This window comes from Oryza glaberrima, chromosome 11, assembly GCF_000147395.1.
Source record: "Oryza glaberrima chromosome 11, OglaRS2, whole genome shotgun sequence".
NCBI classification, from domain to species: domain Eukaryota; kingdom Viridiplantae; phylum Streptophyta; class Magnoliopsida; order Poales; family Poaceae; genus Oryza; species Oryza glaberrima.
The window spans coordinates 19,190,834-19,218,005 of record NC_068336.1 but is presented as its reverse complement, the minus strand read 5'-3'; the positions used below and the strand labels follow the sequence as shown (position 1 = coordinate 19,218,005).

At 38.8% G+C, this 27,172-nt stretch overlaps 3 protein-coding genes across 3 annotated transcripts; 2 read left to right on the top strand and 1 right to left on the bottom strand.

The window, feature by feature from the left end:
- Window positions 1-19: 19 nt before the first annotated feature.
- Window positions 20-9,213, bottom strand: LOC127754787 (uncharacterized). Its single transcript, XM_052280368.1, has 16 exons — window positions 8,988-9,213; window positions 8,774-8,857; window positions 7,910-8,050; window positions 7,751-7,821; window positions 6,306-6,399; window positions 5,347-5,424; window positions 4,539-4,605; window positions 3,866-3,951; window positions 3,117-3,167; window positions 2,809-2,856; window positions 2,013-2,133; window positions 1,405-1,585; window positions 758-895; window positions 555-667; window positions 374-442; window positions 20-236 (listed from the first exon to the last, which is right to left on the bottom strand). Exons 1-16 carry the CDS (start codon window positions 9,126-9,128, stop codon window positions 151-153), a joined length of 1,569 nt encoding a protein of 522 aa, XP_052136328.1. The 5' UTR covers window positions 9,129-9,213; the 3' UTR covers window positions 20-150.
- Window positions 9,214-13,736: 4,523 nt separating this feature from the next.
- On the top strand, window positions 13,737-15,214 carry LOC127753649 (CASP-like protein 4D1). Its single transcript, XM_052279064.1, has 3 exons — window positions 13,737-13,909; window positions 14,401-14,539; window positions 14,799-15,214. The coding sequence occupies exons 1-3, from the start codon at window positions 13,737-13,739 to the stop codon at window positions 15,000-15,002; spliced, it is 516 nt and encodes a 171-aa protein (XP_052135024.1). The 3' UTR covers window positions 15,003-15,214.
- A 3,802-nt stretch (window positions 15,215-19,016) lies between these two features.
- LOC127754055 (purple acid phosphatase 4-like) lies at window positions 19,017-24,206 on the top strand. The gene is made up of 7 exons (XM_052279516.1): window positions 19,017-19,296; window positions 21,707-21,866; window positions 22,636-22,746; window positions 22,889-23,007; window positions 23,149-23,277; window positions 23,435-23,502; window positions 23,750-24,206. Exons 1-7 carry the CDS (start codon window positions 19,099-19,101, stop codon window positions 23,955-23,957), a joined length of 993 nt encoding a protein of 330 aa, XP_052135476.1. The 5' UTR covers window positions 19,017-19,098; the 3' UTR covers window positions 23,958-24,206.
- The last annotated feature ends 2,966 nt before the right edge of the window (window positions 24,207-27,172 follow it).

Here is a 27,172-nt window from a genome sequence, read left to right as displayed (position 1 = left end):
AGGTTCTAAGTTTTAGCTGTACAGTTTGATTGATGTAGCTAAAACTATACCCTAGAAATGCTTAAGTATCGATGGGCTCTTTCCTGTCCTGTTCGGTCGACTTGAACATTACTTAAGAGTTAAGAGGTCTGTAACATCAGAAGAGAAAGCTCAGCTAGTGTTCTGGAGGATACGTCTGAATCTGCTCATGATCTTATGCCTAAGATCATTAATTTGCATTAAAAACCCTGCTAATTCTGAAAAAAAAAGGATACAAAGGAATTTTTCAGGATCATCATGTGAGTATAACCAATTTTCACGTCAATTAGCAGATCAGTATGTATACAAACTGGATAGATAAAAAGGACTGTAAAGTGGCACCATTGTAAATTACCGATAAGTATCCTCAGACGAAGATAGCTAATGTTTATTTTGACTTGCAAGAATGTACGCTTGATTGAGCCTAAATGCAATAGAACAGCTCAGGATATTGGAGATATCAGAATCAGACTTATATTGAAGCTAAGATATAAGGTCTAAACTATTTTCGATAAATGAAGTTAACTGAAACACACCTGACTGTGATTTGGGCTGTTCTTCAAGGCCGTACAAAGCGCATTTTGCATAGGTAAGAAGTCGCACATGGCGTGGTGCACCTAGATTACCTAAAATTGACCTCAGTAGTCCACTGAAGTAAATATCACAAGTGTAAGCAGCAAAAATGGGTAAAGACGAAAGCAGTGTAACATGCTTATGCACTGACAAAAATATTGCTTACTCTGTTCGAAGTATGGTGAGAAAGTCAGGAGGCAAGGACTCCATAAACGAAGATATATCATCCATTCCCAGAGAGTTCAGGTCCTGCTTTAAACGCATTTTCTCTTCAATAGACATTTGTGTTCCAAGAATTGATTTGCTGATGAACATGACAATCATGCACGGGTTATGCCGACAATATAACCAGTAAGTAAATTATGACAAGTAAAAGGGTAGTACATGAAACGTAATTGAGCTCTAGCGATACGAATCAACTCAAGTTACAATGCTGGAAAAAAAATCATTTTATCAGAGTTCTCATGTCTGAACTTATTCATAGGTCAATTGTTGGACCATATATCTCTAATAAAATCATAGAACAAAACCATGCAAGTGTATTCATGTAAAGAATAAAATGTCTGAAATAGCAAGCATTATGAGCAAATAATTTTATTAGATACAGAAAACAGTCCATGCAGGCTTTTTCAGTCAAAGAATAAATGGGTAAAGTACTATAGAATATGAATACATGTTCATCTTTTGTTGTTCCTTTTCTTCTTATTTCAAAGAATCCAATAATATCTGAATGACTGAAAATATTTTTTCACATTTTTACAGTTTTGACAAGTACGCATCAGGCTTTGTTGGGAAAAGGTCATAAGCATGTACCTTTCGATAGTCCTCCCAGTGAATATTACGGGAAAGTACTTAGCATATTTGCCAACACCAAAGTGTTCACCTAACTCCAGAATTTTTTGAGAATCCAACAATATCAACGCTTTCCACAGCTGACAATAGTCCAATCTGAACTTTTGGTCTAATTCTTTATAAATTCCATGATCAAGCAGCACTGCAAAAATATGGATCACTTAACCAACTAAAAATAATTTAAAGCTCACTTTACAAAATAGAATCTAATGACTGGAATATATTAAGTGTCTACTCTCTTCAAACCATGTGCTTCTCACCATACCGTACATTCTTAGAGCCCCATTGCTTTGCACTAATAAGCCAAAGCAAAAGCCAAAATTTGATTTTTCAAACTTAATTTTGAAGTTGATTTTAAGATATTTTAAACATAGTTTCTTTTTCAGATGGCTTTTAAGTCGATATGAGCACATATATAAAAGTTTTACCTACAAATTAATTTTTGTTCCCTAATAAGCCATTTTAGCTTATTAAGAAATATGGGCAAACGATGAGGACCTAATCCTACAATATAAATATATGCATATAGACATGCAGGAAATGCCATGTTTTTAAGCAAAAAAGAGCACCTAATGAAAATTTCCCTTGGCCTTGAGGAGAAACTAATATATTTCCAGGATGAGGATCACCATGAACAAAACCATGTACAAAAATCATTTCGCCAAACAGTTCAATTAATGCTTTAGCTACCTGAATGATAAGCATAGAAAGGTACCAAAAACAGAGAAAAATCAATTAGCTAGTCAGTGAATAAAATTTTAATATCAAGTATAACAAGCAAAATTAGAATAAATTAATATCCTTCTTTGTTCAGAACTTCAGATTCTGCAATCTCCTTAGGTAATACATAAACAAGTACCAATTATACTTCCGACAAGAATACACTTGTACAATCTGTGTTATATAAAAATATGTGGACCAAATAGTGAAAAATGCACAGCATTTTCTAAACTAACCATGCCACAGATCTGTCTGTAAGGTGTTAAGCAACAATTCCAAATTGTGAAATCTAAAATGCTTACAAGTCATAAGACAAGAATATTATATCAACAATTCTCTACACATTTGAATGACTTCCTAGCTAAAGGTGACCAAAAACTATGACACCAGATAAATAGAAGTGTAGCAATAGATCTTCCATGTCTTATGCATGAACAATCCAAATCATTAAACCTTATTTGGGCTGGGCATGCCATATTACTTGTACCAATCTTATGTAGGTACACACTTATGTGCTTGTCTGTTTGGAAACCCCTTCTAATTTTTGTCAAATCAACAATATGGATTCATGCAAGAAAATTTCTCAGGAAATCATTCAGGATAAAGTGATAAACAAATGTTTGGTGCCAAGAACTAAAAAGAAACCTTTGTTGGACTGATATCTGCTTTCCTTAGGGAGTTCAAGTTATCAACCTGTCACAAAAGTAAGAAAGATGTAATATGTTCATCTATTTTTGCATTACAGAATTTTCAGATACAATAGCAACTGGAGGTAATGTCCTCCACCTCCTTCCTATTCCTTTCTCTATGCAGAATTTCTCTCTTTCCTTTTCCATATCTTTATGGAGTTTACACTTAACAGAGTATGTTTCGATAATGGATGAGATCCAATTGATTGATGAATGAAGCTCCAATATAAACTTTATAAATATCACCAAGAAATAGCAATTTACCTTGTAGCCAGAACAAAATTCCATTGTCAAAACCTCCTTGCTTGTTAGTTCCTATAACAGCTTTAACTTTAGTCAAAGTTATATACACAAACCAAAATTATTAGCACTGTATGCAGCAACAGATTAAAATGTGATATAACAACTGATGACCCAAAATATTAGCAATGAGTTGAATAAGTCTGTCAAAGAAAATTTTACTTCAGTAGCACAAAATTTATCCAATAGAAAACTTCTCTTCAATAGCACAAAAGTTTAGCCAATGGAAAACATTTAGTATCACAAAAGTTCAACCGATAGATAGCATGGAAAACTGATAGAACTAAATGATTCTTTTAATTTTCTTTTGGTTTCAGGCAGTCATTTTTTTTATGGTAGCCAATTGCTTGTTCATTGTTTAATCCTATAAAGTATTAATTTACACTTCTCAAAATGCAATCAAGCTGTTGTTCGAAGTTCAACATTGGATGCTCATTTCTTGCATGATGTAGCAAGACATTAATTTCTTTGTTGTTCAATAGAAAACTAGGGTTCTAGTGAACAAATTTCTCTGAATGCACACATTCTTGGCTTACTGGTTTTATAAGCTAGGTGCAAAATAAGCACTAGATGATGGCCAAAATAGTACTAGCTTGTAATCTCTCTCAAATAAGCACTAGATCATGTGAAGGGCTTTAGATATAACTGTTTTCATAAGGTAAGTACAACTGGTTGGAGATGCTCTAAGAATAAAGGTTGGACAGGCTCCATACCCAAAACACGCAAGGTACTTTGACAACATTATTTTTCCTGAAGCAGCTAGCTGTTCTCTCAGAATTCTTAGCCTCTTGGATAAAATCTGCAATACAACACACTGTTAGTTCTATACAATAGAAACAACAAATTGAGTGCACAGTGCAGCTATAGGGGTCCTCACTTTTTAAGTGCCTAAAATCAGCTACAGGGACCCGGAAATATTTTCAGTGTCCAAAATCCACATACACTGATTAACCAAAGTTTGATGCTAGTAAAATGCACAGAGAAGTGCACAAAGGGGTGAGATACACCTGATGTTTTAACACATCATGAATTATTTAAAGAAATTGAAAAGAAAACGTATAATGAATTTAACTGATATAACTATGTCCAATCGTGTTATATAGAGTACATTGAACTTTTCTTTTAAAAAAAGCATGTATTGATTGATTTGAACAAACACGAGATCTGTACTGTTGATCTTTGATTCCTTGAAAGGAGCAGGCAAACTGATTAAAAAAAAAAAGACAACAGCAACTAGCTTTACTGAATGCAATACTATGGCTCGAGCAAAATAATAGATGGCTCTATACATCATGAAACCAGAACATCAAAGAAAATTATTTCAACTGATAATACATAAAAGTAACACAATATTTATTAGAAATAAAGAAACTTCCATGCATTTACCTAGTTCCATTGACATGGTTCTCTCAAACTCAGTCAATAACTTCTCAAACCTATAATCAGGAAAAATCTGCAAATAGAAAACCATCAAATTTTCAATTCCACCAATAAATTACTCTAATTTCTTAGATCTGAACTTCAATAAACATAAGGCATGAGAAAAGAAAATAAGAATAGTTTACCACACTGGAAAAGTCAATTATTGTACCAATTGTAGTCAGTAAGTACTTTACTTTTTAAAGTTATCCAATTATGGCAACTACCATAAAAGGCTAAACAGTGTCAGAAACAGAAGTAGCATCACGCTAATAAGAAATCAGTGGTTTGCTTTGGATTTAAGAAATAACCCCAAATCAACTTTTCATTAATGATGCCACAAACTAAAACACTGATAACACTCCTTAAACATATCATGGCACATGTCAAGCTTTACAATCAATGAAAATTTTACGTTGTACGCTTATGGCAACTGCCACTTAAAACAGTTAAGAGTCAAGCTAATCAACAAAAAAAAAAAACAATTGCTTGCTTAGGATTGCATACTCTCTTTTTTACAAAAATTTTGCCAGGGACACTAGTGCTTCAAGAATGGTTTATTTTTAGAATTTAAGTAACAATCTTGATGTTAAAAAAGCTGACAGTTGACAATATAATTGAACTGTGCTCATTACCTGCTCTTCTTTCAGAATATTGTGTAGATGATAGTAATAAATTACATGGGTAAAAAATAGTTTTCATGTAAAATGAGCTACATGCACAAAATACAATTTGCAAATCAATGGAAATCGCAAAATTGAAACATGTAACATACCCAAGAGAGAGATTTTGACAAGAAAGACATAGTCATTATGTCTATCTTCATGCGCCGCTCAAGCCCAGGATATTGAACCTATATGACACAGTTAAGATGGAAGTCCTCTAGATTAATATACATGCACACCAAGAAAGACAATGTAGCAAGACATTATAGGGAAATAATGAAATGGCATTTCAAATTGAATATAAAAGGATATTTCCAGTAAAGAGAGGGGAAATATTCGCTTCTGTCCATTTCCACAATTCTGCTAGCAAAATTATGATAAAACCATATTGCTATATTTTTTTTAAAAAAAAAAGGTGCAAGAGATCAGTTTATGCTATGCTCTGAGTCAAAAGAATTGAGATGAAAAATTCATGTTCACATCAATGGATATTGGATGGCTTAGCTGCTTCCATGTAAAATTAGTGTATAAACATTTCATATGGCTAAGCTAAAGTTAGAAATTGTTGTAGCCTAAGTTAATAATCAAAAAATTTTCAGGTAATCCAACTTTCTCATTGGCTGTGAAATTTAGAAGAATACTCCAACTTGTAATTTGTGTAAAGAGTTGGATAAATTACTAAAGTTTGAAATTGGCAGTTGTCCATCCTTAAATTAAAAGTTCTGTTGACAAGCATCCATAAATTTGATAGATGTGCAAAGCTATAAGGTAGAACTGGGATGGTGGATATAAATTTGTTAGGTCCCTGTGCAAGTTATAACTCTGGATGGTGGATTTCACATAAATGCAATCTCTCTGACTTCTGTCTTGAAACTGTGAGCATGCAGTGTGATGATATCAAGCTGGACATATTTTCAATGGTTTACATAAATGTATTGCAGAGCACAGGACATTACACCCTGCTTCATTTGAATGGTGAAGACATAACAGTATAGGATCAAACAATCACTAAAATATCTTTGAGAACAATAATGGGACAGGTAAGAGATACATGTTCACAGCAACCAACCTTCACAGCTACTTCCTGATTATTATTCAACCGACCTCGATGAACCTGAGCAATTGATGCAGCAGCAATCGGATGTTCATCAAATTCCAGGAATCTGATACTCAAGTATTAAATCTTAAACACTTTTTGCCTGAATTTGGAAACTATGCAACTAATCAACAGAAAATTTCAATAAAATTACGAGCTATTTGTACAGCTGACAAGAGCTATCAACTTTTAAATATACAGCCCTGGGTAAGTCCTGCTTGCAAGAACACATGCATTCACCCCCACTCAGCCTAAAAGTTTAATCTTAGTTGATACAGGTAGTCCATGAAAGTTCGAATGCAGCTAGAGCTAACCATGGGAAACTCAACCCACCACTACTAGCTAAACGTGAACAAATTGGTCCAACAGTGTTATAAAGTCAGTGCATTCATATAGCCATTGCTTAATGCAAATGGCAAGGAGATGACACTAGCACTAATGTCAACCAACCTTAGCTAAGCATCCTAGCAGCCAAGTGCGATGGTACACAAGCTATCAAGGACACACATCACAGGCTGACAAAGGGTAAAAAAGTAAACCGAAGAGCCCATGGCATGTCTAGATTGAACCAGCTAAGAAGCAAACTCATGCACAATCTACTCTGACGACAATGATCCACACCAGCGTAACCATCAGGTACATCACAGGTTATATGATAATTTTATGCAATGAAAAGCATGCAAACTCTACTTTTCAGCACTCTGCATACAGTAGAGAACAAGTTTATGATACCCTTTTTTAGCTATACCTAAGGAAGATTTGATGTTGAACTTAGATAATCTTTTAAGAGACCATAAAATGACAACATAAAGACATATGACACAGATTTTTTTTTTTGAAAAGAAACAAAATGGAGAAAATCTCACTTCCTATAACCAGTGATGGAGTTTGAGTGAACTACCAATGGGGGACCAAAAAGTTAATGGTATTCATTAACACACTATTAAAATACCAAATTTAGTACTACAAATACACTACGAATCTATTACACACTAATATCAGGCCTAACTGCCACATGCTTAATGGACATTGCTCTCACAGATCCTGTTACTTCTTTCCACGGTGTGTAGCTCTCTCATCAGTCACCACACAAGAAACAAAGATAAGCAGCAGTGAGCAATTAATATGGCAAGTCCATCAAAATTCACGAACTAAGCCTAACTGTTGAGTAGCTGGTCCGAGAGGATGATCAGCCACACTGGGACTGAGACACGGCCCAGCTGCTATGCTGCATACTACTAGCTACCACACATGGGCTTGTGTGCCAATTGCTGCTGCATAGTAGCTAAAGGAAAATTTTCTGGGGGACCACAACCCTGTTAAGTCCACGCTATCCTCCGAACCTGCCTATAACCACAGCTCTGCATACTACAGATAACACAATCAAGTTTAAAAAATCATGAACCTTTAATACTTACATGCTATGTAAATCCTTGCCAAGTTTCTGCTCTATCACTATTTTGATATCTTGAAAGTTGCATGGAGTTGCCTGAATTATTACAAAAATGTTAAATAAAAAAAAACTAATGAGGCTATACAGTGTACACTAACATTAAGATAGAAATTAACTAGTAAACCTGATCTTGCAGACAAGAGAGTGTTGATGAGTATTCTTTTGGTACTTGTCTTATTGACGAAACAAATTGACCAGCCTTTACATAAAACCCTCTGTTCGCTTCACATAGTTTGAGTATCTTTTTTGCTGAACGCAAATGAACCTACAATATACAAGTAAACATTAAGGATTTACAGATCTATAACCATCTGGAGCTCTTGCTATTTGTAACTGCATTCGAAATGCCGCATGTTTAATCAAGTTATGCTAACTCTGATGGAACTCCTGGAAACATAATCTACTCAAATGAGCATCAGAGCACCCACATTGTGCAACTTTGTTTCCATCAAAATACGAAGACATGGGAAAAGCTTGAGATATCTGATTGATGGCCTTCTAAAGTAAAATATCAAATGAAACGAAAAACTAAAATTATGTCAAGGAAGCTGTCCAACTAAAAGTGTTGAGTTCTAAAAGAAGCAATAGCTATCAATGACGCTGTTTGGTACCAAACCACGATGTTGAATTCATAATTAGAATAGATAAGGCTGTTAACAACGGTTGGTTTGATGCCGTACAGGAAAAAAAAAAAAGAAATTGTGAGACAGCTTCTCCTATCCCCAAAGTTCCTCATATCCGTTCTTCCTTTGCCAACTGAAACAGTGTTAGAGGCCAGGAGCAATAGGTCACATGGTCACATGTATCAAAATAAATCCTTCTTCCCACAATCCTACAAGTTCATTTTCCACATTGAAGAAATCAATGACTTCATTCCTACCTACCTAATAATCCATGAGAGAGAAACAAAAAAACAAATTACAGTTTTCCATCGCCATTAACCAGCTTACGCGTGCAATCCGCAAACCGCCAGCGCAACCATACAAACCTCGGAGAGCTTATCCCGGTAATCCGCCGACCCATGAGCCAGCCCACGGAGCGAGTACTTGTAGTCCACTACCACGAAGCCAATCTGGAACAACCAAATCCGCAGCAATGAGCACGAGAAGCATCCGAATTACCCACCCACCCACCCACACACACACACACACACACACACACACAGAGATAGAGGTTAGCGTCTCTCAAATTTGGGGGCGAACCGTGTAGACGGCGCGGGAGGAGCGGGCGACGGCGTGGAGCACGGAGGGGGCTGCGCCGCGGCCTTCTCCGGAGGGGAGCGCAGCCGCCACGGCGCCCGCCGCGGCGGCGAGGAGGAGCGGGCCGCGGCGGCGGCGGAGCATTGCAGCGAGGGGTAGGGGTTTGGGGTTTAGAGAGAGGATGGAGGAACAGTCGAGCAGTAGCAGAGTAGTGCTATGTTCGAGAAAAAAAAATTCTATCGAGAAGACGATTGAAATTAGGAATTTGTGAAAAATTGGGGATTTGCAACCCGTTATCTTAAAAAGGAATAAAAAGAACAATTTGTTAAACCGGAAAATGTGTGTAGATGAAATGATCGCTGATGATAATATGATATGCTCCTATGTCTAAAAATAATCAAATCCTGAATGGACATACACTATCTCCAGATAATATATGTTCATATTCACTTCTAGGGTTGAGTTTTTTATGGGACAGAGAGTGTATGTCTTCCAGTTCCACGTAATTGTCAAAAATAATATTCACGTAACTGATTCAAATAAGTGATGAGGCAGGTGAAATAGGACTATGGACGAGAAGACTCATTCGTGTATTTTCTCTAATGGCAGCGAAGAGATGTTAATGGTGGTCCAATCTCCAGCAACCTTGATAGAATAGGTCGCCAGTTAGAGGAGGGGATGGTTTAAGAGAAAGGTCTGGGACAAAAGCCCGACAGTGGATGGCAGCTATGGTGAAACGGTGAGGCAGTTGTGGTGCAGCCTCGGACAACAGTGATGCTTGAAGTCATTAGGAGTCATAAGCCATACAGTGAGAAGAAAAGGTAGGACAGGGAAGATTTCTTGACTTGAGAAAGAGAGGAGACAACAACGGTGTTGGTGGTGGTAGAGAAGGAGAAGGAAGATGAAGAGATGAGATGGGTCAGCCAACGGGGCTTGACGGCTCCGATGAAGTGGAGGGTTCATTCGACAGGTGCTTAGCAACAACAACAGGAGATGGTGGTATACTTGGTAAATAGTGATTGATTGAGATTGATCGAGACTAGGATGAGAGGGGTATATTCTTCATGGAGCAATCTTGCCCTTTCCAGAAGTGACATTTTTTTTAAAAAAACAAACAATTGATCATCTTTATGGGACTACAGTCACCTAAAAATACACACAAATTTCAGTCACTATTGGATGGTCCAGATTGTGCCAAGATTTGTATAGCAACCTTATGTTCTCCCTCCCCTTGGTCTGATTGAAATGGCTAGGTCGAGATCGATTAGCTCCGTCACCACTCCTTCCCCTCTCTCACCTCATCGAGCCGCCTCTCGGCCTCACTAGTGCCACCGAGTCCTGCTAGACCGGCCTCCACCCCTCCCCTTCTTACATCCCTTCCCCTCCTCCCCAAACATAGCGGTGGTGAGTTGTATTTGCTCTGCCGTCTTCCAGGTCTAATCGGACGATTTGTGTCGCTAGACGACACGCCACTATGGTCTCCCACCTCATAACACTCCAACAAGGCTCTCCTGCCACTGATGCTAGCAACTCACCCTTTTTTCCCACGCTAGAAGCATACGCTACTGCCGCTTCGTCGCCCACCGCAACCCTAGCCATTCCTCCAAGCCCGAATAAACACCTTCCACTCCCCGCCCCTCCCCCCACCCCCAACCCTCTCTTACCCCCATCGTCACCATAGCTACCCTTGGATACCTAAATCTGGGCCACTGTCATCATCTTCGGACCGATGTTAGACAAGCGAGTTCTCTTTGAGATGCTTCTTTCCTCTCATGTCTGGTGTACAAGTAGAAGACGGCTCAGTCCGATAGCCAGGGAGCAGCACCTGAAAATTAGCAATCTTCTTATTGTTTATTTTGTCACAGTGCATAGTTTAGTAGTAGTATCTTTTATTTGACACGTTTATTTGACATGGTATAATTCGTGCCATCAATATCAAACAAAGGACCCATAGATCTTGTACTTGCACAGCGTAGGGATGAAAGATAAAAACATATTCCCTCTGCTCCTTATATTATAAGTCATTTAAATTTGTCCAAAATTCACTAGTGAAGAAACCATCTTTGGTCGGTCTGGCAAAATCCACGATAGTCCCGATTCCAAAAAGAACCGAGACTAAAAATTGTTTTTAGTCTCGGTTATAAAAATTTTGATCTTTAGTCCCGGTTGCTAACCATCCCCTGTCAGATGTATGTCAGGGGGCCGAGAATCTTTAGTCCCGGTTGGTGTCAATAACCGAGACTAAAGATCAAATTGAACGTGTACTATATAATCCCTATTACTTATCCTCTCCTACACAGTTACAACTTAGACAGATCGAATCTATCTCCGTTTGCTTAGATCTATCCTCTCTTCCTCATCCCCTCTCCTCCACCTCCTCCCCTTCCTCCTCCCCCCTCCTCCCCTTCCCATCCCAACGGTCGTGGCGAGCGCGGCAGCGGCATTGTTTTTTCTTTTTTTTTAATTTGTGATTCACTGATATGTCAAATATGTGATTCATTGTTTGGATCTGTGATGTATTTGATTTGTGTGTAATTTTTACGATTTTGTGATGTATTTGATTTGTGTGTATAAGTAACTTTATGATTTGTGATGTGGATTTGGTGATGTGAATTTGGGATATTACATTGTTACTTTGATGTGGGGATTTGCCTATTTGATTCGGGAGAAAATAAAAAGGGAAAAAAGAAAATGGGGCCATCTGGTACTACCACTATTGTCTCTTTAGTCCCGGATCCTTACTCCCGGTTGGAAAACCATCCATCAGTAATAAAACCGGAACTAAAGCGGTTCCCAATTAGGAGTAAAGATAGTTTCTCCATCAGTGATCAGACTTCTTAAAAGATTGACAAAGTTTTATAGGAAGTGTAATAGCATTTTCATAAAAACAAATATAACATAAAAACATATTATACTCAATAGTAAATTTTATGATGTAGATATTAATAAATTTTTCTATAACCTTAATTACTTAAGCTTGATCGAAGTTGAAAATTTTCGACTTACTTCGAACCCAAAATACCTTGAAGGAAACAAACAGAACGCCGGCGCGATGAAATTAAGCTGCGATGGATAGTTTTGCATTAGGATCATCCATGCATGTCCTTAGCACAAAAGAAGCCAATTAATTTAGGGTGCAGCTGTATGGCGCCATATTTTTCATGAAAAAATAGTCGGCATATATTTACATTGTAAGTCCCTAAATTACATATGTAATTTTAGTGTATTTACAATGTAAGTCTCAAAATTACATATGTAAGTACTAAAATTACATATGTAAATTTAAAAATTACATACTAATTATATATATAAGTGGAGTGTAAATAAGATGTAACTACTGTGTAAGTGCCTTAAAAAAAATCGACTGTAGCATATAGCGCTATATTTCTAGTAACTCCGTTAATTTACCATGCTTGTTCACTTCTGTCCGTTGCCGATCAAGCAGCGTACCGGCATCGGACGGAGGTAAACAAGCACGACAGACCATCTGGCTTCTTTTCGGCCACGCTGACAAAATCAACCCACGAAAACGGAAAGGCTCGCTCCCGGCCGCTTCCCTCATCATATGCCGCCGAGTTCTTCGCCGACGGTGCCGCAGGCCCGCAGCGCAGCATATCCTGCGGCGGCGCCGTCCACGTTGAGTGTCTGGTTCGCCTACGCCGACCTCCTGTCGCTGGGGCCAGCGCTTCTGGCCGAGCCATGGGCCATGGCTAGCTGCCTCCTCGAGCTCACGCTCAGATGGAGCGCTGCTGAATCTTCACTCTTCTTGCTAGTGAATGGCATTTGCGATGAGCTGAGCCCCTGCAAGTTGAACGGCATGGTGATCGTAAGGAGGGCCTTGCTGCCGGGATGGGTGCTTGTTCACCTCCGTCCGATGCCGATCAAGCGGTGTAGCTGCAGCATCGGACGTCCCTTTGAGGCTCTGACGTAGGTTGCTCTAAGTCAGAGATCCTGTTCCCCTTAGAGCAGCTCCAGTGTGCACCTAAAATCGATTTCAACGTGAAAAAACCGAACTATGCACACTATGGGAAGCGAACCGTATGTGTCAGATGAAAAAGCGACTTCAAAATAGAAGTCGAACATTGATGATAAAAAATTACTTGTTGCTACAGGCTGTGAGGGGGAAGGGAAATGTGGGATTAAGATTTTTTTCATGGGTCCCACCCAAAATCGATTTTAACGTTGTATGGATCGAATCAAATGTTTATTCGACTTCTGTGAACCGGACTTACCTAACCAACACTACAAATGCCCTTAGCACTATCGAAAGTATCGATCGATCGAGTTGCTCCTCTGGTCCTTTGGTACAGCTGCTCTACGTCTTGTCGATTTGAATATATCGCCATATCGGACAAGACAGAAGAGACCAAATCAAAACTGTCAACATAATTAACAACCAACCATCTCAAGACTACAGCCATAATGTGTCGTCGCCATGTTCCAGCTCCAACAACGATCGGCCGGCCGGCGATCGATCTGAAGTTCTGAACAATGAACAATTTGATGGAGCCAACACCAAATTCCCTGCAGGCCGATGCGAGATACCGATGCTCTAGCTGCTTGTATATAAAACCTCTTAGCGATCTCAACGATGAACAACAACCAATTTCTATAGCTGGCTAGCCAGATAAGCACTATTAGGAAAACCGTTTTTCATTCCATAATAGAGCCGCCGTTAGATTGCAGGCGGAACATAAGTGGTCACGCATGTAAAAACCGGTTCCTCGGGCAGAGGAGGCAACAGCAGCAGCAATGGCGTCGTCTTCCAGGACAGCTCTGCCGTCCGCCGTGCTGGCCCTCCGCCTCCTGACGCTGGCACTCCTCGCGGCGTCGCTCGCCGTCATCGCCGCCGACAAGCTCACCCTCGACTTCGGCGGTGGCCTCCCGCCGAAGAAGATCACCTTCAAGGACGTCTACGCCTACAGGTCAGCACCTAGTGATAGGAATCATATTCATATATATGAGACATCGAGCTGGCTGGCGCTGCCTGCCATCACAAGCAGCAGCATCACTATAGTGGAGTAACACTGAAAATCTGATAAAATCCGCATTAAATGGCGGAATGATTTGAATAGCTGAAGATACTTATTTGATGGTACACACAAAATTATAAGGTTCGAAAATAAATATGAAACAATATCATAAGAGATTCATATATAGAGTACTTGTAAAAGTCGTACTGTTTAGGAATTCAATTCAATAAGCATGCTTAATCTATTTATCCCTTCATTAGAAAGGAGCGTGACCTACATACGCAATTATGCATGACAAGTGGGGCAACTAGCTTTTTTTTTTCTTTTTCAAAGGGTCTAACTAGCTATATATTTCGGTGATGCTAGAACTGCCACGATTCTATGTATTGGTAGAAAAGGCAAAATAAAAGAACTTTTCAATTAATTTGTGTTCTATCGTATAGGTATGTCCTCGCAATCGCTGTCATTGGGTGTGCCTACACCCTGCTACAGATCCCGTTCGTCGCCGTCAGCATCGCCAAGAGGAAGAGGATGATAGGAGGCAGCGAGAATGTGGCATTGTTCCTCATCTTCGCCGATGTGGTAACTCATTCATCTAGCTCTAATTACATTTCGAATTTCAAGACCAACTAGAACAGCATACCCGTTTGGTACGGCTCACCGCTACAGAATAACACATCAATATGACGGTCCGATCAAAACCTGACACTTACAACTATATCAAACACTTTCGAGATCTTGAAAAATTACACTATACGAGGATGGAGCGACAACTCCTTAGCTCCGCTCCACCCTCTGAGGAGCTTGATCAATAGCTAGTGGAATTTTCACTATGTGCCAGTTATTCGCGTTGCTGGTGGCGACGGGGGCGGGGGCCGGGTTTGGCCTCACCTACGACGCGAAGAGCGCGTTTGGCGGCTCGAAGCTGCCGGGGGAAGTGGTCAGGTTCTTCAACATGGCCTACGCCGCCGCCGGGCTCATGCTGCTCGCCGCCGCCGCCATGGCGCTCATCATAATGCTCTCCATCTACTCGCTCGTCAGGTGATCGATCGAGATTATATATTGGTGCATGATGGTTAGCTAGCTAGCTTATGACAGCAAAGGCTGGGATTATATTCCATTATCTAAAAAAAGCTAGCTGATGACAAGAGTTAATTATTTTGGTGTACGTTGGGGGAGCAACTGCGTGTAAATTTTAATTTAAATTCCTTTATATTAAATCACCAATAGCTGCACATGTGGTTGTTTTGTGATGAGGGTTTGTTATATTATACTATTTCTCTGCTATGCCGATCAATAATGTGTGGCTGGATTGATGTATCTTTGATGCAGAGTGGTCTGGATTGAATTCTATTATGAAAAATAAATGTTTGAGAGATATGATGATTCCAAACATATAGCTTATTGAAAATCCTTAACTTTTTTCAGGTGAAACTTATTGCAAATCCTTAATTTTTTTTGTTGAAGTTTAAAATTGTTTCTACTTAAACTTTCAATTAAGATACTATTGATTCCTCATTTTTCCAAACCGCTCACTTTGCACCGCACATCGTTAACCGAGACATTTTTGAGAACATCTGGCCAGTGAGAAAAATAATAAGTCACCCACACCTTTTATTTTAGTGCCATTTGGCTAGCTTTATTGATCATTGAACATAGTTACATCGTTTGCCAAAGTACTTAGAATATAGCCAGGAGGTTCATCGACCCAAATACACGACTCTTTCCTACTAAAAGCTACCATGGCTAATGCATGAGCAACTTTGTTTGCTTCTCTATTACAATGTTCAATAGATGTGCTATCAAAACCTCTCCATATTAGATTACATTCTTCGTAAATAGCTGTTGAGGCTGTTGCCGCATAACCTCCATTCAACATGGTATCGACAACCTGCAAACAATCTGACTGAAATATTACCCTATTAATTCCCAATCTTTGGACCAGCATTAAACCATCTCTCAAAGCTTAAGTCACGCACACCTTAAGAACTAAGAAGAAAACATGTACTCTATAAGAAGGAAAAAAAAGGAAGTGCTTTGTCTTCTCTATCTGTCAGTGAGTAGAGAAAAAAAAGTGTCATTTTCTTTCATTCGCTTGACTTCCTTTCCTCTCTGTCTCTAGTGGCTGCCAGTCGTCGGCAAGCTAAGAGGAAGGATGTCCAGGATTGAAAACATAGCTTATCTACAATACCACTCATGTACCTTGTATCTCAACTCCCAATATTGATTAGAGTAATTTGCGTTTGTAATATAATAAATCGGTGAGTTTTATTGAATGTAAAAACTTGACCATTTACCATGCCGATACCGGTACAATAACTTGACAAGGGTGTAAGTTTGACCGCTAAAGTTGTCATGTAAGATATTTGTGCCACGACACCCATCCACCCGGGCAAGGGTGCACATCAGCATCAACACATGATTGGAGAGGTGGTCCTGATGCATGCCAATTGCACTATCCCATGATGTATTCCGATCAACTCCCTACAGCTTGTTCTTTTGACAAATCATCCAGTGTGCTTGCACTATCCCATGATGTATGCCAATTTACACTATCCTATACGTGTTGTTCAAAAAAATCCAATGTAAAGTTGAACAATCGAATGCGATCTCGGTTTGCCTATATATGTGTCTGAATCGGTGAAGAAAAAATGTGCACAAAGAATGGGTTTGTCATCCAGTGTTCCATATAATTTACACTACCCCTTCTAGGAGGGTTTTGCAATGGTTATGCAACTTTATGCCAACTATGGATGGAGATTCACAAATAGGCTGGAATAAATGTGTTCTTCTTATTTTGGCTTTTCCTATTTAAGTGTGTTCTATTTTATTTGAACTATACTATTATCTCGAGTGTTATTTTGTAATAATTGGCTGTAGCTCTTCTTGAGCAAAGGCCGGGATATTATATTCCATTATCTAAAATAAAAAAAAGGAGGGTTTTGCACAGGGGTGTTCCATATAACTGATGTGGCATCCTCGCCTAGATGGATGGCTGACATAGCAAAATTTCTGACATTACTGTCATCTGAACCACACAATGCAAACACATCGACTACCGATCGAGCCAAGTTACTGTATCGATATATTCAATATTTTAATTTTTAACTTCTTGCTCTTAGGTGGTGTTTGAAACCGATGAAGATTAAGTCGGCGCATGTAAAAAAAAGAAAGTCATTAGTATATGATTAACTAAGTTTTAATTATCACAAACATAACAAATTAATCATCACTGGAGAACTGATCTTTACTAGGTCGGTCTAAAACTACAATAGTCCCGGTTCCAATAGTAATCGGGATTAAAAATCATTTTTTTTTTGTCCCGGTTGACAAGCCCACCTCACTTTTACGATCTTTGGTCCCGGTTGGTGTTACCAACCGGACTAAAGATAATTTTTATTCCCGGTTCAGAAATCGTCCTGTCCCTCTCTATCTTTAGTCCCGGTAAAATTCAACGCGAGTATATAATCCCTCACCCTTATCCTCTCATCCTCGCGCGCAAACAATTCCTTCTCCCTTTCCTCCTCTCTCCACTCTCTCTTTCCTCCTTATCCTTTTCTTTTTCTCCCTTATCCTCGAGCGAGCGGCGGGCATTTGCAGAGAGCGAGCGGCGTCGGCCCGCGCAGCGGAGGACGGCTGCAGCCCGCGCAGCAGCGAGCGGCGGCGGGTGGTGGCACACACGGAGGGGAGGTGGCAGGCGGCGGGCAAGCCGGAGGCGATTACTTTGTGATGATTTTGGGGATGATTTTGTGATGTAAATTTGTGATGATTTTTAGATGTTTTTTTTGAATTTGTAGATGATTTTGTGATGTAAATTTGTGGATGATTTTTAGATGTCTCTATGAAGTTGCGGATGAATCTGTGATGTCAATTTGTGGATGATTTTATTGTTGAGTTTGGTGCGAAATCAATATGCAAGTAGCAAAAAAAAAAGAAAAAACGCCAGCCACGTGGCACTTTTATTTTTAGTCCCGTATTAGTCCGGTTATTTCAACCGGGACTAAAGATGATGCCCATCTTTAGTCCCAGATTCAGGGTTCTAGTTTGCAACCCGGGAGTAAAGGAAGTTGCAAACCGGGACTAAAGACCACTTCTCCAGTAGTGAATGGATATATTTGATATTTTGAAACAACTTGTATATAGAAAATTTTCATACAAAATACACCGTTAGCAGAAAAGCATGCTAACAAATTTTAATCAGAAAAGGGCAGGGCCTTAATCGTATGTATCAGCTGAATTCCTGTATTGCGTTGAATTTAATTACTTGAATATAGTAAATAAGAAAAAAATATACTCCCAGCAAGTTAAATACTAGTAGTAATAGCCGTATTCAGCAGTTCTCATGTGGTGTGTAAAGTGAGATAAAAAAAAGTCGAAAACTATTTATTAGAGGTTAAGTGCTCCTTTACGATGCATTAATTAATTAACCACTAACTAATAATTAATCAAGCCGGTAGGCGCAGCGTGGCCCATTTTCTCCCTGGGCCCTAGCCTAGTAAGCGTACCCTCTCCGGCCATGAAAGCCCAAAATTAATCACTTGATGCAACCCTAATCAACTAACTTTAACCTTATCCAATGCATCTAGAGCCTTCTCAAACTAATCAATTATTATTAATTCAAAACATAGTACACATGTACACGTAGACAAGTATGTACCAGCACAAATTAATTAATGCAACACACACACACATATATATGGCTTTACGAAACAATTACAAAAACCACTAACAGTAATAAATTAATGGCGCACGTTGTTTCAAAGAGAGTTAACAACTTCGTACTCGATCGGACGAAACACAAGGCGTGCAGTCTTCCTCTCTTAATTACTCATCCTGTACGAGCTAAGCTAGCTTCGATGATCCCATCCGTCCATCCGCGCCGTTGGGTGATCCGTGGCTCGTACCACAGCCGTACGATGGATATAGGCATAATTATATATGCAACTTTGAATCCAACCGACGCTGGTGTGGGGCCCACCTGCAGCCTCACATCGGCACCAGCTGACCGTCGCTATAAAGTAGGCTTTCCCGCGAGTTCGTTCTCTCAAAACTCGAAGTCGATCGCCATCTCCAATTCTCCATCGATCATCTATCTCTCACGATCATCTCGCCGGAGCTGTGTAGTGGTGGTGAGGAGGAGGATGATGATGAGGTGTGGTTGGTCGGCGGCGGCGGTGGTTGTGGTGGTCGTCATGGTTGGTGTGATGGTGGCGTCGCCGGTGACGGGGGAGCTAGCTCGGGTGGAGCACCCGACGAAGGAGGACGGGTCGCTGGCGGTGCTCGTCGTTGGCGACTGGGGGAGGAAGGGGCAGTACAACCAGACGTTGGTTGCCACCCAGGTATATACATTACATTGCATGTTTGAGACCCGACTTATCTATTTATTTGACTTATAAATGAATTTACGGGCTGGTGTGTGTAGCTGACAACGAAGTAAATTTAGGCGCCGCCTCTATATTTTTTTCGGTGGCGGCAATGCTCGATCGGTCGATCAATCCATCGCTCGTGAATGTATTACGTTGTCGATCAATTATTGCTCTTGTAGAGCTACAATACAGGTAGTAGAGGACTAGTAGGTATAACCGGTATGTACATTGCTTATTTGTGATGTGAGACCAACTGATCGTGGATCGACCACGCTTTTAAACCGCTGCACTCTTTTTTTTCCCCATTTCTTTGAGTAATTTTTAATTAGGGCTAGCTAATATATATACATGCATATATACTCCCTAGCTCCATTGCAAAATATGTTTATTTTACAGTTTTAACAAAGAATAAGGTTGAGTAGAAAAGATTATAATGCATGGCCCTAGATATGATTGGGATGGGAGAGTGGTTAGGGTTATATATGGGAAAAATATTAAATGGGGAATGGTTGATAAGATAAATAGTATTTTAGAAGTGCTTATATTTTGGTGCTTAAGACCACATAATTAGAATATGCAGATTACATTTTTGTAGGCGGACAAAAATGATTTTCTCAAGCAACCAACTTATCCGTAGGTTTATTTAATAATGGCTTTCTCTATATACAGTCAATCTGTAGAAAATTTGTTCGTGAAATGATATTATTGTAGAAAATTTATTCGTGAAACCATATTATTGTAGGTGGATGCATGATTAAGCTGACCGCAAGGCAATTTTGCAGAATAACTGTATAACGGCCTGCCTATGATTATTCCTTTATATGTAGAGACAATATTCTTTATATTCAAGCACAATAATTCTTTTTTTTAAAAAAAACAAAAGAACATAGAGTACCAGTGTAGCTCGTACTGATTTTGTTGGCTGCCATACAGTGTAATAGCTGGCCGTTGTAGTTATTGTTTTGATTATATTTTTTGAAAGTGCAGTGGTTTATATAAAAAAAATTACAAACAACAGCCCTGAAAAGCTATAATCAGAAAAAGAAAATAAAACCACTACACATCGACAACACTTGCACAAGCCAAAGAGCTAACACTACGTATGCTGACCGCTATTACTGTAGACATTAATTGTTTTGATTATAGATCTACTAGAGACAACTCGATGTCTCTATCTCAAATTAATATTTTACGTACCCAGCTGCCAGGTCTGTTTATAGAGCACGAGCCATGAAATAGCTTCAACTTTGGCAGCATGGTATATTGGGGCCAGGAGAAGGCTCAACTGTGTGGAATAGAATAGGTGACAATAACTGACATGAACCTTCCATATATTTGTTTTCGTGAGAAAATATGAAGTCATCGGTGATTATTGTCTACAAATTAATACTCCATCGGTTTCAAAATATAAAGCGTATATTGTTTATTTGTTTGTTTCGGTAGGACAAACCTTTGACCAACAAACTAGTAGGATATATAATTTCTTTTGACAAAAAACTAACTAAATTTATGATATTCGTATTTAAGTTACTTATGATTATGTTTTTTATTACATAAATGATATCATAATAGAGCAACGGATGGAGTACTTCATTTGGTAAAACTTTCTTTTTCAACTTTTGGACGTGTGCACAATTTATATTAGAACAAATTTATAAAATACAATAAGTTTAGGAGATTACAAAGTACTTTTTAAGATATATCTAAAGTCATTACTTTTTGAAACTAACTATATTATATAGGCTATATATGGTCAAATTTTGCAAGTTAAATTGGATCTTGCATTGGCACCCATCAATTATTTATGGACAAATGGAGAAGTACAACATTAATTAGTCTGTGAACGATATCGACTCTACCATACTATGGTTGACCTCAAAGACTTCTCTCAATGCCTTTGGAGGCCCCTATTAATGAGCACCAATAATGAACTAGCTAACAAATTTTAGTTATTATTAATGTGAATGCATGCATGTTTGGTGCCCTGAAGCTTATCATGCATGGGGTCTTCATTTACATAAGTAGCCGAAAGTATTTGTTAGGTAAGCCATGTCACTATTATATAGTGCTATTTCTGAAGCAAACAAACGAGTTCAAATTAATTGAGATGGACAATATTCAAATTATTGTTGGCCACAAACTTAAATTGATTGGGTGGGTCTCCCCAAGAGAGCTACTACTAGCTAGCTCCCTGCATGTGTCAACTTGAACCTATAGCTAAATTACTTAGCTAATGTGGATATAATAACTAGCTTATGATTTCCCTCCAAATCAAAATCAAAATTGATTAGTAATTAATATGCATGATAATTAAGTTGCCATCCAGCTCATGCATGCCTATCAAAGACTGGCCACAATGTGTGTACTTGAATTGTAAATGCAGATGGGCGTGATCGGGGAGGAGTTGGCTGCCGACTTCATCCTCTCTACCGGCGACAATTTCTACAACGATGGCCTCACCGGCGACAACGACACGGCCAGCTTCCAGGAGTCCTTCACAAACATCTACACCGCTGATAGCCTCCAGAAGCCTTGGTACATTGGTAATAATAATTGCATCCAACAATAATATTATGTCCACCATATATATATATATATATATATATATAGAGGACACTCATATGGGGCACCATGGTGCCCGGGCACTATGGTATCAAATGCACAAAATCACTCAAATTTTTCAAAATTTTCAAATTGTGAGTATATACCTAGTTATAATAATTCGATTCATACCTATACCTATCAACAAAACAACTCAAATTTAACTTTATTTCACAATCCATGATTACCCCTAACTAATTATATGTATGGATGCTATATACCTACAATCAAAATCTAACAAAAACAAGTTCAAATTCAGTTCAAACTTGCTTTGAACTAGTTAGTAAAGTAGTTAATGTTAATACCTAAGTAATTAAAAAAGTTTCATACTCATTTGAATTGGGTATATACTCAATTTCAACAATGGTGCCCGGGCACCATGGAGCACCAAACAAATTTAATATATATATATATATATATATATATATATATATATATATATATATATATATATATTTATTGAGATGTCAATGATAAAACGATATCATCGGTTATGTGCCTCGATCTCGATCGATCTCCCATGGGTAATTTCCCTATTCTTGAAAAGATAACATGAGGTATCATATTTTTTAATATAAAATTTGATATCAGGTATCTCGATGTATCAAAATATCTTTTTTTTTAAAAAAAATCAAGTACTTTCTCAAGTACCGTAAAATTTCTCATCTCTCGTACCCACATATATTTATATGCGCAATTGCATGTGTGTAGTTCTCGGCAACCATGACTACACTGGAGATGCCCTCGCACAGCAGAGCCCTGCCATTCGTGCCGTCGACAGCCGTTGGACCTCCATTAACAAGTCCTTCATCGTCGACTCAGGTATGTACTTGCATATGACACATCGTCGTATCGTACCAACAAATTCATCCAAAAGCTTTTCATAGGACGATACATCTGTAGAAGAAAAAGAAATATGTGTAACAATTTCTCATTTTTCAAAATTAATCGTATGAAATTAAAGATATCGCGGAGTTCTTCTTGGTGGACACGGTGCCGTTCGTGCAGAAGTATTGGAATGAGAGCAAGTTCGACTGGAGGCAGGTCGCCCCTCGAGACACCTACCTCTCCACTCTACTCACGGTAAGTTATTATTATGTAAACCCGGCCTTTGCTTAAACAGAAGCTATATGTACACGAGAGCTTAGAGCTGTTATTTCCGAATGAATTAATCAAGATTAGTCACATGTTAATTAATTAAATCGGTCGCTTGCACGCATTCAGGATTTAGGGGACGCGATGTCGCAGTCGAACGCGACGTGGAAGATCGTGGTCGGACACCACACCATCAGCAGCGGCTGCGAGCACGGCAACACCACCGACCTCGTCGCCATGCTCCTCCCTGTCCTCAAGGTACACCTATACATTGAATCATCGATCAGTTTAAGTTCACGTATGAGCTGAGTTCAAATTCTCTGACAAAATCCACACAAATTAAATGCAAATCCTGACCGAAACACTCCTCTCTTTTTTCTTTTTTCCTTTTTTTTTTTACTTTTGAAAACTTCAGACCTATGGGGCTGACATGTACATCAACGGCCATGATCATTGCTTGCAACGCATCACCAGCATTGACAGGTAATTATAACTTTAGCACGGAATTTTTTTACGATCCTTGAAAGGCATCAATACTTCAATAGGTATCATATATATATATTTTGTATAGTGCAAAATTTGGTATTCTTGTACCTCATGATATCTCCTCAAAAAACGGAAAATTTGTCCTTTAGCACAGTACCACTGTTACATTTTGGTTACCACTCTAGCCATTGGTGCCAAATTTAAATCCTTTTTCTTATCGAATTCGATGAAACAAAAATTGTAGCCCACTTGAATTCATAACGAGCGGGGGCGGGTCGAGGGCGTGGGCAGGGAAGTTCAAGCAGACCTCGGACAAGCTGGAGTTCATCTACGACGGGCAAGGGTTCCTGTCGATGCAGCTGACGATGGCAGAGGCCAGCTTCGCTTTCTATGACGTCACCGGCGCCGTCCTGTACAGCTGGCAGCTCACCAAGTCAACCTCCACCAACTAGTGATCAAAGTCAACCCTTAATTATTGTGTTAATTAGCTACCCATGTGTGTGAAATTGGAACAGTCAATGTACTGCTTCAGTTATCGATATATACTGTGACAAAAGATGCACGGTGTATAATAATTAAATAGTGTGTGTATGTTTGTATACGTAAGTATGTAAGAATGTTGCTGTTTGTAATTGCATCCTAAGTTCATGGGATAAGTTACTGGCTATCTAAATGATGTTGTTCGGACTTCAGAGTGTGTATATATGCTAATACTTATATAGTTATATGTAGATAGGATTTTTATCCATTATCTCGAAAAAATATATACAAATTAATGCTTGTGCTTCAAGTAGTTCAGAAATGAATAATGTCGTTTCATCTGGTAATCCAAACTGCTACTTGATCTTTTTTTTTTGGGTGAGGAGCTAATTAATCCTTTTTTAAATTATCTAACTCTCCTTGTTGAGAAATTCAGCAAATGAGGATTTCACATATGAAGGAACCGACACATAATTGTTGCAAACTCTATGTTTTTTTTTTAAAAAAAATCAAAATTATGACCACATGCTCACAGGCATTTCACCCACACCTAATCTAAATTTTGTACAAAATAACCACAAATTAGGACCCCCAACAACTACAGATACATTCACAATAGAAAATGAAGAATCAATCTTTGAATTCACATGATCAAGTCGTCTACCACTGTCAGCCTGTTAGGGCCCAATGCAACCACTGAACTCAAAAGAGCATTGCTGGCTAAATACACTAATTGTGTGTGTTCAAAAACATTGTTGGATGGGCCATTTCAAAGCCCATTAGTTTTTTTTTTCGACATGATGCTAACAAAAGAGCTTAATTTGCTCCTGCAATTGTGTTGTCAGCCAGATATATCTTCTTTTAAGTTATAACCCATTGACCACCTAAAGTTTAACATGTAAACATTGTATTTATTATAAGCCTAACATGCAAGCATAGTAATTATATTTACAATTTATTACATTCTAAAACTCAACAAATACATGCTTAACCATCATTTTCAAAATATTTCAGTCCAAATCCATCCATCATTTATACAATATTTAACATATACTCATTCATACGTAGCAAAGCGCGGGTGTCATTCAGTATAACTCAAAAATAGCACCTGACATGGGGTTCTAGCTATCTACTGGATTGTGCTGATGAGAAACAGATAAGCCCAGACACACATGTAATGAGTGTCACTCCCTTGCTTTATTTTGCTTTAGACTGAATTTAGACTAATTCGGGTGCTTGAGTTTAGACCGAGGTGATGTGCATACGGTGAAAATAAATAAACTATAGTAAAGAAAAATTTGGACCAGGTTACACCCCAGCTCTCCTATATATGTAGCTCCGCCCTACACAAGTTAGCTTAGATGCAGCATACAAAGTTACCTGCAAGACATATATACTCTCCATTTTCTTAATTTGTGTCAAAAATGTCTACTTTGCCATTAGTGTTGAATCCTAATCCCTAATTACCCAGATTGAATTTCCAATCTTTTTATTGAAAAGGAGGCAAGCGTTCAGCTAGTCAATCAATTAAATGAAGGTTGGGAAGTATAGGCAGGAAAGCCGAAAGGGGTGGACCCAATGGGAACAAAATAAACAGCTGAGAGAAATTCCGAGCTGCAATCTTAGGGTAGTCCCAACCCTCCACCTAGGATGATATCTATGGCACTAACTACATTGCCATGTAGGACTTTTATCTTATGTGGTACTATATTAATTAAGAGAAAGAGTGAAGAGAGGAAGAAACTGGGTCTTATTCAAGACACAGCTTCAACACGAGAACCTATGCCCTAGACACTATCAAGTTTTGCATTGGGAGAGAATAGTGTCTTCATAATAGATAAAGAATAAATATGATTGGTAGAGAAGAGAGATGATGTATTTATTAATGGCCCACTTTAAGAAACCATGGGTTGTAGAGTGTAGTTTCTATTGTGATGTCTTATTGACATGGCACCATAGACACTGCTTATAGACACTATGAGTTGGGACTGCTCTTACAAGTTCAAAATGAGAATTGGAGAACATACAACTGTGAGCCAAACATGAAAAAGAGGGGTTGATCAAAGGTTGTGTACTTGTGTATGCTGACTCTCTAGTATGAGAAGAGAAACAGCTTCAAGCAGCATATTTTGCAGGCTGGCACTACAATCTAGATAGTTTTGCTTTTTCATTATTTCCAACCGTTTCTACATTATATAGTCATATAGATGACCACATCATTGAAATAGCATCATTGATCATTGGGGCCGATGTGGTTTCTGCGGCTGCACTCCACTATTGACCGACCTTGTCAAAGGTTTAGTGACTTGCTAGTCCTAGAACGTCATAGCTGTACTTTCCTTCTGAGAAAAATATACAGTACAAATCATATATATATATATAGTGGCAACTTAAAAACTACCGTTGGATCGAGAAATGGATGCTCGAGATTCGTCCACGTCACCATGAGTTAAAATTCGTCCATTTCTTGATCCAACGGTAGTTTTTAAGTTTCCACTACATATGTGGTTTGCACTATGTATTTTTCCCTTCTATTTTTGTTACCAACATACGGATTCAAACAATAACAACTAACAACGGCATGCAACAATTGTTTTATTACAGTTTTAGATAGGAAAAATTGGAACCATGCCAGTATAATTTTGTAAAATTTAAGATATGTCATCCTGACCTACATGTCATTTACTCATGTGGGTGCTACATGTCATTGAGATACCGATAGCATATCTTAAACTTTACAAAATTATAATAGCATAGTTCCAAATTACCTTTTTAGATAATGAAAGTAATTTCGGCCATTGCGATGATCAGAAATTACTTTCACTTCCATGTTTCAAATGACTTCTTAATTAATGGATTGTTTCACTCATTTCTACAACTTTCACTTCCATGCTGCATGATTGTAGACAAAATTAACATGTTCAATTCATGCATTCCAAGCATGCGTGCTGTACTTATTTTCCTGCGCAAAAAGGCAAAGCGTGACCTGGCAATCTGGCATCAAAACCTCCACGTCCCACACCGTGGGCCCCACCCACCATTCCCCCCATCCGGGCCCACCTGCAGCCGCACATTATCCCCGTGCCCTTTTTCCTAATATTTACCTCCACTGCCACTCCTCTTTTTTTCCCCTAATATTTACCACCACTGCCACTCCCCCCTACAAATACACGCACGCACCCTCTTC